This window comes from Mustela nigripes, chromosome 12 (assembly GCF_022355385.1).
Source record: "Mustela nigripes isolate SB6536 chromosome 12, MUSNIG.SB6536, whole genome shotgun sequence".
Taxonomy (NCBI): Eukaryota; Metazoa; Chordata; class Mammalia; order Carnivora; family Mustelidae; genus Mustela; species Mustela nigripes.
In genome coordinates, this window is record NC_081568.1 from 119,467,116 (window position 1) to 119,485,579 (window position 18,464).

The following is an 18,464-nucleotide window of genomic DNA, read 5'->3' on the forward strand; positions in this document are numbered from 1 at the left end:
ATGACTCTAAAGGGATGGTTCAGGTCTTTCTCAACTGACTGACAGGTGGGGAATGTACAAGACAGGAGCAGGGTTCCATTTGCTGAGTATAAAATGACCTCACTGTCTCTTGATTCACAGTGATAAACCAATGGGTAAAATATTTTTATTTAGGGGAGTGCCCTAGAAGAAGGAAAGTTGATCACTTCTTTCTTATGTCCAGATTTGGTGGCTATTCCTGACTTTGAAGCAGGAGCAATGGAAAATTGGGGTTTGCTCACCTTCCGAGAAGAAACACTTCTGTATGACAACAATACTTCTTCAGTGGCGGACAGAAAACTGGTTACTAAAATTATTGCTCATGAGCTATCCCATCAGGTATTAGTAGCCAAGAATATTGTATTTCCTTTCTCTTTTATATCCTGGAGTTTTAGAGTAGAATTAATGCTAATAAGAAATTCAGCGTTTTATTGTAGTATCGCCTTCTTTCATAATAAAGTGGTGTTTTCTTTCTTTCTTTCTTTTTTTTTTAAGATTTATTTTTTTGACAGGGAGATAGTGAGAGCAGGAACACAAGCAGGGGGAGTGGGAGAAGGAGAAGCAGGCTTCCTGACAAGCAGGGAGCCTGATGTGGGTCTCAATCCCAGGACCCTGAGATCATGACCTGAGCTGAAGGCAGATGCTTAATGACTGAGCCACCCAGGTGCCCCTGGGTGTTTTCTAACACAAACTTGATTTCAAATGAAAATGCTTTCTCATGTTTGTGTAGGATTTTACAGTTTGTAAAGCATTTGCATATCCATTATCTCACTTACTTATTATAACTGCTCTGAGGCAGGTGATAATCCCAATTTACAGATATGGAAACTGAGACTCAGTTTAAATAAATGACTTATCCAAAGTCATACAATTAATAATTGGCAGCACTGGGCTTGAAGACCACTGTCTACTCAAGATCTGCCTCTCCTTTCTTGCCCTGTAATGATAGAGATCTATTTCAGCCCTGACAGATGCCAGCTGTTCAGTATAGCTTTGTGGTAGACAAACCCCTCCCCTAAATTTCACTCTGTTCTCATAACTCTTGGACTGTAGTTGTCAGAACTAGATTTATGTTTTCTTCTCCTGCCCAAACTGTGTCCTTTGTTAATTTGAGAGAGGGAGGGTACTCTTTGTATGATGAGGAGAAAAAGAAAGAAAATTATGTGGGTATGTGAACATCCTGTTTTCTTCCCCAACACCTTGTCTTTCTTTTGTCCCTTGCTGAGGGGCTTAACATTGTTGGTATGGGGGTGCCTGGGTGGCTCTGTGGCTTAAAGCCTCTGCCTTCAGCTCAGGTCATGATATCAGGGTCCTGGGATCAAACCCCGCATTGGGCTTTCTGCTCAGCAGAGAGACTGCTTCCCTCTCTCTCTCTCTGCCTGCCTCTCTGCCTGCTGGTGATTTCTCTCTCTGTCAAATAAATAAATAAAATCTAAAAAAACAAAACAGTGTTGGGTATGGTTTGGGGGTGTCATGACGGAAGGGAGATGTGGAAGAAGAGTAGCACATGATCTGGTCAGTTTGCTTCCTGTCTCCAACGCCATATATGTGCAACTCTGGAGCCCTTGTGAACACTTCATAACAGGCTGACACCTGAAGCACGTCCTTATTGACAGTCATGGTTTTGGGCATGTAGCCACGTTGTCCTTTAGAGGATATCCTCTTGGTCTTTTATGCTTGGGGCCACCCATCACCACTTCTCTGTTACTTCTGCTTTAAGTCTTAGAAACCATATTCCCCTGAAACAGGTTTAAAGATAATATCTTTGAAAAGCATGTTCTTATAATTCTCAAAACTGTTCTGTTTCAATACCTAGTAATATTATTTTGCTGCTAGTTTGAGATGAGCCGTAGGCCACACTAAATTGCATACCCACCACTCTCCATTTGGGGGATTTTTGAGATACTTTTTTTTAGGGGAGTCTCCTATCATTGTTATTCTTCTTATGGTTACATCATAAAAGAAGACATTTAAAGAACTTTCTGATGTCCTTTACTTATATGCATGCCAACTATCTTAAGGACGTTATTTGAATTCTTTTTTGAATCCTGTAAATACCTCCTCTCAGGTGCCTGAGGAGAAACATGAAGCCTGGGCTTATGTAGGAAAATCTGTCACATACAAATTTATTTCTTAGTTACATGGATGGCTGTAGATAGATGGAAATAATCTTAGTAACTTAATATTAGAAGGTAAAAGAATAATACTAGGAAATAATACTTTTAATGAAGTGGCTAAAAACTGTTTTTACCTAGCAAACAGTGTGTGTGTTAATTTGATAAATATGCTAATGGTGTTTCTTGCTTGTTTTCCCATTTAACAGAGTAAAATACTAAAATTTTTATTTTCATTTTAGAATAAATATATACAAATTTTCTCATAAGTCTTTAATTTGAATGTAGTTTGTTTAACTAATAACTATTTTTAAGTAGTTATAATCTGGATATAGGTGATTAATCTGACAATTCAATTACTAGGACATTTTTAAGAATGTAAATACTGTGTTGGTTAGTAGTTTGTTTTTTCCCCACAGTGGTTTGGTAATCTGGTCACAATGGAGTGGTGGAACGATCTGTGGCTAAATGAAGGGTTTGCTACATTCATGGAGTATTTCTCTTTGGAAAAAATATTTAAAGAGCTCTCCAGTGTAAGTACACCGTTTATTATATATACTTTCATATTTGCCATTTGGAGAAATGAAAGTGTTTCTAGAAAGATAAAATTGATCCTTGTTGCTGATAAATCCTCAACCTCTTGACATTTGGCAATGAAAACTAAGCTTTTATTTATTGAAATGTTTCATTGAAAGCTGAAGTTATGTGAAATTATTTTATACTTTGTTAAAATGAACATTTTAAATCACTTTGTTACATTTTATTTTTAAGAGATGTAGCCCTTCTCCTTGACGGAATTTAAAGTTGAAAAACCTTTTGTGGACAACAAAACATTTTATCGTTTGTATAAAGAGAGAAAGAAATTAAGACAATGTGTAACAATGCTATCTCTCTGTTATTACTATGATCCTTCTTGTAACATAGTACATAGATTGATACAGACAAGTAATTTGCCCTGTTAAGATACAAACCATATTTTGTGCCCTTTCTAAAGGGATATCATTGGGATATCATTCTGTCATAGAGGTCATAATAATGAAACTGTATTATTAGACTCTGGAGAAGTTTCCTATCATTAGAGATATTTGAACACACTAGGCCATAGTACAATAGGTATTACCAAATAATCCAACCAATAGGTGGGAGTGTGTAAATAAAGATCCCATTCAGCCCTAAAATTCTCTGACTTTATATTAAACTTCCTGGGTATATGATCCGAGACTGTTTCAAAATAGGGATACTCTTAAGAGCTTTTAATCTGAAATTTTTATGTAAGTCCTGTTCAAAAACTTCAGGTGGGTAGAAGGAACTAGAATACTAAGCAAAATATTCTAAATCTATGTGTGTTACTTAATTGAGCAATGAGATATACAGTTTCACCACTTGGTGGTGCCCAGAATGTTTAAAACCTTCTAATGGATATTCTAGGGGAGCTTGTCTACTGAGCTATCAATGAATTCGATTTAAGTGTCATATTTTATTTTGAATAAATCTCAGTAAGGGAAATGTCTATTATCTTAATAGAAACCATGTATGAAAAGTTGGCAGAAGAACCAATTTTTATTTTTGTTTTTTAATTGCAGATGTTATTTTGAAAATGTACACTAACCATTTTAGAATATTTACTTTGATTTTCTCTCTGGACTTGGCACATTTGGTTGCTTTAGTAATAGATTCTTAATTTATTCTTACGGCGTGGTTTAGGAAACAATGCTTTTCATGTGGCTAGAAAGTTATAATTTTTTTTTAATTTAAGGAATACAAATGAAAGTTGCTGTATTCCTACATTTTAAAAGCTTATTTTATAAAGTCTAGTGAAGATTTTTTTTAATAATGAACTTAGTTATTAGTCTAACTCATATAAATAATCACTATACTTGCCTTTGCCTTTGATACTTTTTGTGGTTTCCTAATCTGTTTGATGTTTTTGCTAGTATGAAGATTTCTTAGATGCTCGATTTAAAACCATGAAGAAAGATTCCTTGAATTCATCTCATCCAATATCATCATCATCTGTTGAATCTTCAGAACAGATTGAAGAAATGTTTGATTCTCTTTCCTATTTTAAGGTACTGCTCTATACACCAAGTACCTGAAGTGGGTTTCAAATTAATTTCTTTCTTTCTTTTTTAAGATTTTATTTATTTATTTGTCAGAGGGAGAGAGAGATCACAAGTAGGCAGAGAGGGAAGGGGGAAGCAGTCTCCCTGCTGAGCAGAGAGCCCGATGTGGGGCTCGATCTCAGGACCCTGAGATCATGACCTGAGCCGGAGGCAGAGGCTGAACCCACTGAGCCACCCAGGCACCCCTCAAATTAATTTCATATGTGAGCAAGCTGCATGATTTAGATTACTTTAAAGATTATATTTTAAGATTATTTTCATGTTTGCTTCTATTTAAATCTTGGTTTTAACTTTTCTGGGTTTTTCTCCATATCTCTGTTCTCATTTAAGTTCTGTGACTGGTATTCTGGGTAGTTAATCAGATCATACAGCCATATATCTCTTAAAGTTGGTTCAGTCTATAGATCTACAGGTAGAATATATCCAGAGGATGTTCTAAGCAAGCCCTTGGCTGGGTTATTGACAATTGAGGCATGTTCCAAAGTCACAGTTGCCAAAACACATAAATAAAAAGAGACTATAAGAACTGAAAAGTAAATTGCAGGACCAGAAACATAAGACTCCGGGTTTGGGAGTAAAGCAAAAACAGAAAACGAGAAACTTGACTAGGATCACCATAGATCAGGGGCACCTTGGTGGCTCAGATGGCTGAGTGTCTGCTTTTGGTTCAGATCATGATCTCTGAGTCCTGGGATCGAGCCCTGTGTTGGGCTTCCTGCTCAGTGGGGAGTTTTCTTCTTCCTTTACCGCTGCAACTTCCCCCCACCCCCACTCATGCACTTAAAAAAAAAAAAAAAGGATCATCATAGGTCAGAGAACAGAACAGTACCACTCACAGTTGTGATGGGAGTCATGAATATTTGGGCTTATTTGCCTCCTTACTCTGGCTGTCAGATTAATTGATTAATAAATGAATTCCTGTACTGGACAGAGGAAATACACAAAACCTGTGAGATACAGTCCATATCATCAAGAAACTCAAAGTTTAGGTGGTGGGTGCTTCTGAAGCAGTAAAAAATTGATGCAGGTAGAATGAATGGTATAGACTTTTTTTACCTAGGATTTTGAAGAAAACTTTTTTGGAGGAAAACAGAAGTTGAAGAGAATTAAAAAATAAAAAGAGTACAGATAAAGAGGAATGAGAAGCACTGAGTAGGTCAGGAATAAGGCAGTGAAGTCTACAAAGAAAAGTCAGGAATGCTAATGGGCAAGGCATTTTTGTTTAGGGAGTAAATGCTTGACTGTGGTGGAAGCCGTAGGTGGAGAAGGGGAAAGATGAGGAAGGTAGGTTGGGGCAGTTGTAGAAGGTTCTGAATGCCATCAGGAATGTGGCCTTTCTTCTGTAAGCAATAGTAAGCTTTAGAAGATTTTTCAAACAGAGGAATTCCTTGATTAAAGTTACTGTTTAGGAAAACTAATTTGTTCCAGCTTACAAAGTAGATTTAAACGGAGGGAGATCTAAAGTCAGAAGGTTGCTGCTAAAGTCCTAACACGATGTGATCAAAGTGTGAAATTAGGAGTGGTACTGAAAGTGGAAGGAAAATGATGACTGTAAAAGCACTGGGTAGAGGGAAGTTCTGGAAGGATTTAGTGACAGGGTAAGGCAGGTAAACAAAGAGGTAGCCATGTTTTCCAGGCGAACACCTGACTGGCATGGAAAATAGTTATACTGTTAACAAATAAGGAATCAGGAATTTAGTTAGCTATATTAAATATATTCCAATCAGAGCTGCTGCTGCTGTGATTTTTAAAGCCTGTATTGGATCTGTTGACAAAAATGTTTAAACTTGTGGTTCTGTTCTTGTACAGAGCTGTTCAGGATTTGTTTTGACTGAGCTCCATCATCCTCTGACTCCCACCCCCTAAACCCTGAATTCAGTGTCTTCTGATCATTTGGTTTCTACAGCATATCTAACTCCTGTCAGTATGGTTAACTACTTATTTCAGGATTTTGGAATCAGGATTTTTGAATATTTGGGCAAATATCCCACATAATTGGAAAAAGTGGGACACTGAGTAATTTACCAATATTGTATTTAAGAACAAATAAGCATGATTAGGGAAATGTGTTTGACAGACATATTCTTTCTGGGTTTTTTAATCTCTAAGCCTAATTCTGATACAGGATGTCTGTTGAGATCAACTAGGAAGTAAATTTTGAAATAAAAGGAAAAAGGTCTAAAATTTAAATGCCAGGAGCCACCAAAATGAGGTGGTTCCATGGAGATGAGGATCCAGCAAGAGACTGAGAATGATGGGCAGTGATTAGGGGGAGAATCAAGAGGGTGTCCCAAGGCCAAGTGCAGAAAGATTCTAAAGGGGGAGTGAGTAATCAGTCATATCAAATGCTGCTAGCAGGTTGATAAGTTGAGTGTGGGAATTACCATTGGTTTGACACCATGAAGTTCTCCATTGACCTTGATAAAAACACTTTTAGTGATGGTTGGATGATGGGTCTAGAGAAAGTGGTAAGAGAGCAAATGGAGATGGCAGATGTGGACAGCTCTTTCAAGGAGTTACTACAAAGGGGGTATAAGAAATAGGGTGATAACTGGAAGAGGCATGGAGTTAAAGAAAGGAAGGACATTTTTTATTTGCTTTAAATGAGGAATGTTGCATAGTTTTTTTGTTAATGGGAATGGAACAGTAGTGAGGAAAAGTTGGTGATGCAGGGGTGAAAGGGATCTGTTGGGAACAGGAATGAGTACTTAAGTTGATAGAAAAAGTAACAACATGAAGCACAATATAGAAAAAAGGGAGTAAATAGAAAAAAGGGAGTAGTAGGGATTAAGTTGAGTTGTCTATATCTGATCATCTTGATGGCTTAATACTGCTACACTTTTACCAGAAGTGAAATTCAAAGATTATTTGAGTACCTTTGTTACTAAGTGCTGTTTTAGTCACTGGATTTGAGCTTTTTGGATTTTTCCTCAGCTAGCATATAGTCTAGAAGAGGAAATAAGTATATATCTACATCTATAAATACATACTTAAATGTATATCTACCTAAATATCTAAATATATATATTAAATACATATCTGTAGCAGATGCAGGGAGTGATATAAATTGTTTTTGAAGTTGGAGAACTCTTTCTATCTTGAATCATGGAAGGCCGCCCAAAGATGTTGTTTGGAAATGATGACCTGGGCTTCTGCGACAGTCTAGTGTCACTGAAGAGCCTTAACAGTTGCATGCCGGGTTCAGAATTATTAGTGTATGCTTTCTGCCCTATGCATTCACTAGTTCCCAGTGTATTTTGAAGTGACTCTGCAGGAAGAAGAGAGATCTTCGTTATGTTAGCAACATGATGTACTAAAACTGGAAATTAATGTACTCCCAAGCTGAGAGGCCTCTGGAGCTCTGCTTGTTGATTATCTCTGGCAGTGAACTCATGAATTCAACTTTTGGTATTTTGAGCTCTGGGATTGGGATGGGGATTCCACAGAAAAATGTGGCATGCTTTTCTATTAAAGATGTATTCATAAACACTTATCATAGCCCTGAGACAGGAACTGACAGAACACATAAAATAGCTTATTGTAGAATTAGTGCACGTGGGAATCTGCTCCCATTATTTTTTCTCAAATCCCTTAAAATAATTTTTCAGTAAATCTGAGCACAATTCACATCTGATTATATGACAGTAAATAACTGTGTGCTATAACTGGTTCTCTATAAGAATATACTTAGAATAATTATATTTTGAATTTTAGGTTCTCAATTCTATAACCTTTATTTCATTTCCCATGATTTCCCCTTTTTCTCACTTTTTTTTAACATAGGGAGCTTCCCTCTTGTTGATGCTGAAAACTTACCTCAGTGAAGATGTATTTCAACATGCTATTGTTTTTTACCTGCATAATCATAGCTATGCATCCATTCGAAGTGATGATCTGTGGGATAGTTTTAATGAGGTAAGTGACCCAAATATTTCATTTAGTTCTGAGAGTTCTTCTATTTATATTTTTATCAAGTATATAACTACGCCATGGTACCAAGGATAGTTATTTGAGAAAAGGGGGATGACTGGATTAAATGTCAAGAAATGGAAGTACTCATCTTAAGTATTGAGATTATTGTGTATGGCCTTGTGTAACTATTTTTGTTCTATACCTTAATCTCAAATTCCTACTTTGTAGGAAAGTTGCTCTTCCTGAATTAATATATATTACTATATTTTCATTATTTGATTTTTTCAAAAATCTGTTTTCCTTTTCTTATGCTTTTGCATCTTTATCTATCTCTGATTCATAATTTTTTCCTACACTCTGCTCTATAAATCCTCCTGTCTTTTGTGGCCATGTTCCTACAAGGCCATCTTCATAGAGGATAGATCATAAGCTGCTGCCATGGGCTGCGTATTGCCCTTGGATCATTTTGCTGTTTGGATTTTGTTGTTCCTGCAGGTGTTCTCACAAGCAGTGAAGTTCAAGTTAGGCTTCAGAGCAGTGCATGAACCCAGCCTGCATTGTACATTTATGCTAATTGCATAACCCTTATGAGCATTTTGGTATGTCACCCTGATCCAGACCAATGGTTCTTAATGTTTTGGAAGATCACAGACATATTTGAAACTTTGAAGAATATTCTGTACATGTTCCCCAGAAAAAACACATATATACACAAAGTTTCAAAATTTTAGGGCCCTGGTTTAAGAATTGCTATTCTGGGGGCACCTGGGTGGCACAGTCGGTTAATTGTCTGACTCTTGGTTTCAATTCAGGGTCGTAGATCTCAGGATCATGAAATTGAGCCCCATGTCAGGCTCCACACTCAGCGCAGAGTCCGCTTAAGACTCTCTTCTTCTGCCCCTCTCCCCCGGCCCCCAGGCACGCTCACTCTCTCTGGCTCTCAAATAAGTGAATAAATCTTAAACAACAACAAAAACACCTCCTACTCTCAATCTTTCCCATATACTCTCTCTGCTTCCTTATCTTATCTGAAACCTTGTGTTTTCTAGCTGTTAACCCTGCGCCCAGAAGATAGACCTTCCCTTCTCTCTGAGTTCTCTTTGCAAAGACGAATTAGTCCCTATTACTTAAGAGTTGCTTTCAAATCACTGTTTTTGCTCTCATTATATGGTAACATTTCAATTGAAAGCCACATTATTTATTCTATACTATTGCATTATCTCCTGACATTTAGAATATATTTCTGCCTTTCTGACTGTCTTCAGCTTTTGCATCATAATGTTTTCCTATCCCAACCTTGTCCCTAACACTATCTCCAGGTCTTTCAGCACCTACATCGAATAATGTACCGGGCTTTTCATTTCCATTCTGTTTCAGAGGCCCAAAAGTGCCTTTGGCAAAGTTTGTTTTCTTCCCAATTCCTTATCTAGAGATGAATAGATCAGAGCCATGAGAAATGTAATATTAATATTGCAATGAATTTGGGTAGATTTCATCCATCCTTTCTGCTTTAAATAAATGGGCATATGGAGGTAGAGGTGAGGCGTGTCATCATGCAACGATACTGTTAGCAAACACTTAAAGTGCTTAATGATTTTAGGCACTTGCTGTTCAAATCCATATGCAACCTAGAAAATGGTTGGAATTGGAAGGTTAACTCACCTGCTTTAAAGAGATAGTTCCAGAATTTCTATTTAATCAATGATTCCAGTGTCATAGAGATAGTGGACTTTAGAGGGTCTGTGAACCTCCGACGCTGGATTCTAGATTTCGTAGATACTGATGCAGTTTCTGGGAGAGAGCACTGGGCCCATTAACATCTTACTTTGTTGCTGCTTTCTGACACTCCCCATGGTATTCGTTTTTTCCAAGGTGGACGCTCACATGTACGGAAAGCAGAAGGTCTGGATGCAGGCTAACTCACAGTAGAAAGCTGTGCTTCTTACTCTAGAGTATTTGTCACGATTCATACCTTCTATAGGGTGGTATTGTGAGCTGAAAGAGTGCTTGTCCTGACATAGAGATTTGGACAAACACTGGGTGTACTTCTTTTTCAACACAGGGTTTCTCTCACTTTCTCTAGTTATCTAGAGAAAGTTCTGTTCCAGGTGACTTTCCTTTTGGCAGCTGCTCATTCACTTAGATCAGAAGTATAAATTTAACTCTGTATTTGTGCTTCTGGTTTTCTATTAATAGAACGTGTAGTCTTCATAGAATATGGTAGACAGAGAGGGAAAGGTACAAACTATAGTTTTTAAGCTGTTCACTTTTGAGCGAAAATAATTTATTCTTTTTTTTTTTTTTTTTTTGGTAGATCACAAACAAAACACTAGATGTAAAAAAAATGATGAAAACCTGGACCCTGCAAAAAGGATTTCCTTTAGTGACTGTTCAGAGAAAAGGAAGGGAGCTTCATGTGCAACAAGAAAGATACTTTTTAAATACGAAGACTGAAATTCAACCTTCAGATGCAAGGTACATTCCGGCTTTCTCCTCCAGCTCTCTCTCTTTCACCCTTGGGTTAGAGTATTTGTAGTCACAGGTTTCTATGAAACCTAACAAGTTTATCTTTTTCTGGGAAGAGCTTGAAAATTTCTTCTTCCTGCCAAAAGGAAAAAAAAAAAAAGACCCAACAAATTATGTGTAACTGACTGAAATACTGGAGAGAGTAATAATCTTCCAAAAATTTTTTTTTTTTACAGCTATCTCTGGCATATTCCACTATCCTATGTCACTGAGGGAAGAAATTTCTCAAAATACCCATTGGTATATTTACTGGACAAGAAGTCAGGTTTGACTCCTAATTCTTTTCTGATAAGAAATATGTAACAGCATGTTTTTTTAAAACTCTGACCTAGCAGCAGGAAGGAGATTATGGTTTTCTAAGTGCACACTGTTGGAGCTAGTTTTACCAATCACCTACACAAGATAGGACTAAAGTGAGTTTGGTCCCTATATCATGTATGAAGTTAGTCTTTCTTGTTCATGGGAAGTAAGGTATAGAAAATTGCCCTGAATGTGCTAGCAGTCTTGGTAGAAAACAGCAAAATGCTGTCTTTTTTTATATCCTAGATTAATATTTTATGTTACTAGGTATAAAGTAGTAGAAGCAGAGCAGTCTCTTAAAGTATACTCCGCTCTCTACATTTTAGTGGTGAGTTTGGGCAACTGCATTTCAGGTGATTCTCATGCATAATAAAGGTTGACTCATGATCTAGATTTAGAGCAAATAATCATTACAAAATGTCCTATGAACATAGTATACATTTTTTGTTAATAAGAAAATGGGGTAAGAAATTATGATTCTGAAGAGGGGGATAATAAAATGTAAAGATTGTATATGTTGTTGGACCCGTAGGAGTCTATAAAAAACAAAATTGAAATGTAGTTTCTAACCATTTGTTAAATACCACTGTAAATGCCACACCATGCACCCTCTTAATTTACATCCTGAAAGAACATGAAGATCTTGGGTCCTGCAGAAACCATTAGTGATACTCTAGTTTTATGAAAAGGGAACATTTCTTGTTTGAATTTGTGTCTGGTTTTCACACCTATATTTTTGAGAAGAGAGTATAGTCTAGTGGTTAATGGAATGGACTTTGGAACCAGATTATCTGGTTCACTTGTATGCCTGCATGTAGTTCTGTGATTCTCTGCGCCTCATTCCCTCAGCTACAGAGTGGACATGATGACCCTATTTTATAGTGTTATAGATTGAGTTCATTTATGTGAAGCACCTAGAGTAATGTCTGGCATGTGTTACGTGGTATATACAAGTTACCTGTTGTTATTCATGCTATTATTGAAAAATCTTTAAATATAGTATATCCACATTATATAAAAGGTAGAAAATGGAGAACAGATCAACCCATCACAACTATTCTCATGATTATTTCTTTCTAATAATTTTAAAATATTTTTTTACTTAGTTGATACCATTGTGTACAAGTGATTTTTATCTTGCCTTTTTGAAAAACATATAGAATATTGATTTGATTTTTCCTTCCTGTTGGACACTTGATTCACCATTTGTCTCTATTTTAAAAAAAGGTCTTAGTAAAAATTTGTGATCTTAATGTTTTGCCGTTATATGAACTTCTTCATAGGAATGCTTCTCAGAAATGAAGACTGTTATCTTTTGTGATTTAATACACATTTCTAAGTTGCCTTTCTATGATGTAATAATTTATAATGCCAGGTGAAATATGTGAGCATACCAGTTGCATTGCTGTTTAACTAGAGTGGAGTGTTAAAACAATCTCATTTAAAACATTAAGAACACTTGATGATATTATATCTTTGATTAATATAACATAACCAGGGGTTCAAGGAAGGGCTGCCTTTGATGAAAACAAAACTCGTTACTTTTAAGTGTCCTTGGAAGGACGGTCCCTGACTAAAGAAAGAACACTTCATCCCATCCCCTTTTTGGACCAATAAGGAAATTTTCCAGACCTCCCAATAGTATGTAAATTTTTGGTGGTATTAGAAATAATTGGGCAATGAGAAACCTGCTTTTATAAAAGACCCTTAACTTTTAAAGCTCAGTTTGAATGTGAGCTTTGAAACTGTCTTTGAGTCTCATATCCCAAAGTCTAGCTCCTGTTTTCCTGCTGTAGCCTTTTCTCCCTCTGCCCTTCCCTGGCACTCTGTGCTTCTGCTCTACAGAAACTGTTTCACACCTCAGATGTGCTCTCCTGCCCTTGCACGTGCTGTTTGCACTCCGGGAAGAACACTCTTACCTCTCCACTCCCTTGATTTACTGCTGTTCATTCTTCAGATCTCAGCGTGCTCACTGCTTGCTCTAGGCAGCCTTCCCTAACCTCAAGACAGGTTAGATGTCTGCTTGTGTGCTCTAACAATACGCTCTGCTTTTCTTCTTTTGATATACTGTAAATACTGTTTCCCTTAGGTCTGTCCCCACATTAGATGTGTTCCCTATTTAAGGTAGAGTTCCTGGCTAGGTGAATCACTTTTGCGACCTTAGCACCCAGTACGCACACATTTTTTAAATGAATAAAATTTAGTATGTAACGAGGTGACTCAATTTCAGGTCTCACTGTGAAAAGTTTTAGGAAAAGAGCATGCAAAGCCTGATGAAATGATAACTTCTATTTTCCTTCCTTTGCAAGTATTCTTAATAAAGGGGAATATGCAAAATGTGCCATAATGTAATTGGTTTAATCTGGAGCTGGAATGGAGCCAACAGATGATGAAAGCAGTGTCTGTTACTTCCTCTTCTCAAATGTGCTTTCCCTTGCTGCCACTGCTGCCCCTGCTGTTTCAATTCCGGGCAGTTCAGGTTTTCAGAGTCCACACTGAAAATGTTCTGTCCTCACTAAAAATTATTGACCCTGAGGGTGGTTGGGTCTTCTTGGTTCCTAATGCTCTGGTGAGAAGCACTCTTATTTTAATTGCATTTTAATTTTTTTCTATTCCCAAAAGAAGTGTGGTAGAGACAGGGGCTACAGAGGCTTACTTTTTGCCGTATGACTTTAGTGAGCTGTGTGAATTGTTAAGTCTCTAGTATATTTCCATGTGTTCTAATGCCAGGGCTGCTGGGTTAGTCTGTTTGTTCAGTCAACTATAGGAGTTATGTTTGATCAATATCTTTGTCACTTTTTCCCACATACGTGAATTTTGAGTGATTAATAGTTGGGCCTAGGGGCGCCTGGGTGGTTCAGTGGTTTAAGCCTCTGACTTCAGCTCAGGTCATGATCTCAGGATCCTGGGATCGAGCCCCACATTGGGCTCTCTGCTCAGCAGGGAGCCTGCTTCCCCCCTCTCTCTGCCTGCCTCTCTGCCTACTTGTGATCTCTCTCTGTTTATCAAATAAATAAATAAAAATCTTTAAAAAAAAATAGTTGGGCCTAAGAAGGTGTGAAAGGGGCCATTTTGTCAAGCTATATATTGAGAAAATTTCACTAAAATAATGAGTGTCTTCCTCTCCCTTCTCTCCTCTTTTCCCTCCCCACTCCCTCTCTCATCCACATCTTACTCAGACCTAAGCTCTTTAACTGTAGGAAATCTTTATATTAAATCTAATTTGAAACACTGATGATACCACTGTGCCAGAAGTATGTATCTCAAACTAAAAGACCAGGTGTTGTCTTTGAATAAAGGGCATTTGGAAGAACAGAATAAGGAAGGGCATATAATTAGGGTATTTATTATGTGCCATCTTTTGCTCTCCCCCCCCCCCCAATAAAATAAAAGAGAATAAAGGGTACTGGGGAAAGGAATGCTTTTGAACAAGAGGGAATGTAGTTTAACTGCGCATATCGTGCTAGCCCTCTGGAGCAAGCTGCACAGGCAGCTTCTCAACTTTGTGTAAGAACTTGTTTTTTGTTTCTATGTTTTAGTGTTTCTGTATAAAACAGTAGTTGATTTTCATAACTCATTGACAAGTGGTTTTTAAAATCACTACTAAATTGCTTCATCTGGGCTTCTGCCATATAAGATTGGAGTGAGTCTTTTTTAATACTCAATGGACTGTGAAAATTGAACTCTTAATCTGTTAATGATTACGATAAATTAAAAACATATGAGGGTAGCCTCATCCACATTTGAGCTGTAGGATGTAGTTACCTCCCTTGTGTGCAAAGCTATTATTTTTTGATACCTGTGGTTTTAAGATCCTTCATTCTGGATCATTCAGAAGACCTGAGGGAGACTAATATGTTGATTCTTTAAAATGATAACTCTCCTCTCTCTGTTCTTGGCTACCCTGCTTTGTATTCTGTCATCAAGATGACAGTAATAATTTCGAGTACACTCCCAGCTGCCTTCCTCCTTTCTACCATCTGGACTTGGCCAAGTTTACAACACGGCAAATTGCTTATCAGTCAAAATACACTGTATTTCAGTATTTTCCTGTATCCATCCAGTGGAAGAATTGCCATACTTATCATTTCTTGCCTCTTTTTTTGGCAAAGGGAGATTTGGAGCTCTTTAGTCTTGATTCCCAAGGTTCTTTCTTGATAAAAGCTCTGCAGGAAATTGTGTTGGGTAACCTGGAGAAGGTCGATATTTTTTCCGTAGTTACTAATAAAGTTATCATTTCATCAGTCATTGTTTTTTTTAAATGTCTCCCTATTCTTCCTTAGAACTGCACTCTGCTCTACGAAAAGGAATAAATCCTATTAATGTAGTTGATTTTTCTCATCTTCTGCTCTATCAGCCATAGAACAGAAATTAATACAGGATTTTTTAATGGAAAAAACTGATTATTTGGTATGTCATGTTAGGACATGATCAGAATGTAAGTCTTTTCCATATTAAACATCCTTTGTAGTTTCAGTATAATTGGAGAAACTCAGGTATTAAGAGAATCTGATAAATTTTAATAATTCATGCTTTTGAAGTTGATAGGCCCTGAGATTTTAGGTACCAAATTTAAATGTGTTCCTAATGCATTTTATGTGCAAAAGCCATCATACAGAGTTATTATGGTAGTGAAAATTTTAAAACAGTGTAAGTATTTCCAAATAGAAGATGGGTTAAACTATGGTAGTTTTTCAAATGGAATTTATGAAGATACTTGAATACTGCATATGAAGACAGTGGGAAAATGGCTGAGGTAGAAACTGATAGGTAAAAAAGCAATACAAATATTAATGCATATCTGTCCACTGTGTGAAATATTACATTAATTAAAATGTGTATGGGAAAAGTCTTGGCACAGAATACACCCCCACAAAGCTATCATTGTCTGAGTTTAGATTATTTTCCTTGTCTCTGTTCTTCTTTGATAATTTTTAAAAATAAGTACTCCTTAAAGTTGGGAAGAAAACTTACTTCGTAAGTATCTATAAACCATATTTAGATTTGGTTTGAAAACCTTTACTATGACATGGTTATTTTGTTCATTCATTTATTAATTCACTTAGGATTTTTTCTTTTAGTATCTGCTAGGAACATTGTTCTGGGCACTGAGGGATTAGCAGTAAACAAAATAGTAAGCTCATAGAACTAGATTCTAGTAAAAAGTAAATCTGGAGATGCTCAGAAGCATACCCTTAACTATTAAATTAAGTCCAAGTCTTTGTTGCCAACTTACTTAAAGGACATTTCTTGATTCGTAATTTAAAGAATTTGAAAAATTCCTACATATATTTTGTGGTCAGATTTTGTAGTAATATATTTTGGTAGTCATATATTTTATGACTCTATTAATTGAAATCATTTTATATAAATTTCCAACAATTCTTTTAGCATTCGTTTATTTAATAGTAGGGACTCAAAAATGCATATCACTTTCCTGTTATTTTAACCAACTTATATATTTGTGCGTAATGCGATCTTCATCTTCCCCAATGTCTATTTTTGCTAGCTTTGAATTACGTGACTTTTCTAAATAGCTTCACTTATTCTTCCTCCAATGTAATTAAAGACAAAGACTGAGATGGAACACTTTTTACATAGTTTTTTCACTATCTTCCCTGCTTCCTCACCCTACACATTCTTTTTTTTTTTTTTTTAATTATTTTATTTGACAGAGAGAGAGATCACAAGCAGGTGGAGAGGCAGGCAGGGACAGAGGGGTAAGCAGGCTCCCCGCTGAGCAGAGAGCCGATGCGGGGCTCGATCCCAGGACACTGAGATCAATGACCTGAGCTGAAGGCAGCAGCTTAATCCACTGAGCCACCCAGGCGCCCCCACCCTACACATTCTTATCACCTGCTTAAAACACCTGTATATCTTGAACTCTCTCAACTTGGATGTCATTTCTTCCCAGAAACCTCTCCTAATCTCCACTTGGTGATGGAGCATTTCTTCTATGTTCTTCCATAGGATGCCAAATTTTCTTTTTCTGTCAATTACATTTATATGATACTCTGTTTGCCTGGCTACATTGGACTGTAAGATCTGGGGAAGAAGGGGCATTTCTCCCTTGTTCACCATTAAATAAAAAATTGTTAAATGAATGAGTGGTAAATGGTAGGTATTCATCCTTTCTGATGGCTGAGTAATAATCTGTTATATATACGAACCACATCTTCTTTATCCATTAAGGAGGGCACATGATGTGATGAGCACTGGGTGTTATATGCAACTAATGAATCGTTGAACACTACATCAAACACTAATGACATACTATATGTTGGCTAATTGATCTTAAGTAAAAAAAAAAAAAAAAGTAAAAAAAATTTTTGAAATGAATGAGTGGTGATCTTTGCTGACTTTAAAATAACTGCACTAGGAGACAGACATTTAGTTTGTTAGTAGAATAATTAAATGTAACAATATACTGTATTAACTTTGAAACAAAATGCCCATTTAGTACTTTTTCTTCTATTATCTCTCCTCTCTTTATCTCATTTTTTGGTCTGTATTAGGTGTCATCAATCTTACAGAAGAAGTGCAGTGGGTCAAAGTCAATACGAACATGAATGGCTATTATGTTGTACACTATGAAGATGACGACTGGGAAGCACTAATCAAACAGCTGAAAACAAATCCTTATGTCCTGAGTGACAAAGACCGAGCCAACCTCATCAACAACATCTTTGAGCTTGCAGGGTAACGTGAGCTTGGTTTGGGTTGGCGGGTTGGTTTTCAAACAAGTGTTCTGCAGAAAAAAAACACTTTAGAAAAACAATTCAGGAGAACTAGCGCATGTAGAGTCTCTTAGGTGTACTTGTTTTGGATGATTGGGAAGATGTAAGATCTAATCCTTGCCTTCAGGGGTGTTATAATCTATATAGTAACATCCACTACAAACATAGTAAACAGTTAAATAACAAGATTTAAATAGTATCTTAAGACTTGCCCATACCAACAAGTAGGATACCTGTTTGCTGAATAAAGTAGGCATTCTGGCTTTATTTCATGAGAGAATTCTTTTCAAGCAGCATTTAGTTTAGGCGTGAAGCTTAGTGCTACCCACTGGTTTGAGCGATGTGTCTGAGAGGTGGGGCCTTCGTACTTGTGTACAGCTTGCCTCCTAACTACCCTGTGCCTTATGGAATCCCAAAACCATGTATGGAAGTGATGTGTGTAGCTATCCTCTGAAAAGTGAGAGTATCAACTTGGGTTGTTATTGGGTCTAGAGACACATGGAATATTCAAAAGTGTTCTTTCTGACCTTTGTTGACCTTATTTTGGTTCATTTTGTATGAAGTGATCTTACATTATCTGAGCCATCATTGTTTTGACTTCTCCTAAATGGTTAATTCTTAAAATATACTCACCATAAATTCACAGTGGACCTGTAAGAAGTTTGACAAATTCCCATACAAATAACAAAATATTTTCTTTTTGATTCAAATCCTCTTTATGCTACTTGTCCTCA

General features: G+C 36.8%; 1 protein-coding gene across 2 annotated transcripts in view; it reads left to right on the forward strand.

The window, feature by feature from the left end:
• Window positions 1-18,464, forward strand: part of LNPEP (leucyl and cystinyl aminopeptidase) — a 106,299-nt gene that overhangs the window by 66,584 nt on the left and 21,251 nt on the right. For both annotated transcript variants that reach the window (XM_059418283.1, XM_059418282.1), the window contains 7 exons: window positions 203-357; window positions 2,552-2,665; window positions 4,067-4,201; window positions 8,039-8,170; window positions 10,482-10,642; window positions 10,870-10,958; window positions 17,509-17,692. In XM_059418283.1, the coding sequence (XP_059274266.1) occupies window positions 203-357; window positions 2,552-2,665; window positions 4,067-4,201; window positions 8,039-8,170; window positions 10,482-10,642; window positions 10,870-10,958; window positions 17,509-17,692 (970 nt within the window). The remainder of the gene's footprint in view (window positions 1-202; window positions 358-2,551; window positions 2,666-4,066; window positions 4,202-8,038; window positions 8,171-10,481; window positions 10,643-10,869; window positions 10,959-17,508; window positions 17,693-18,464) is intronic.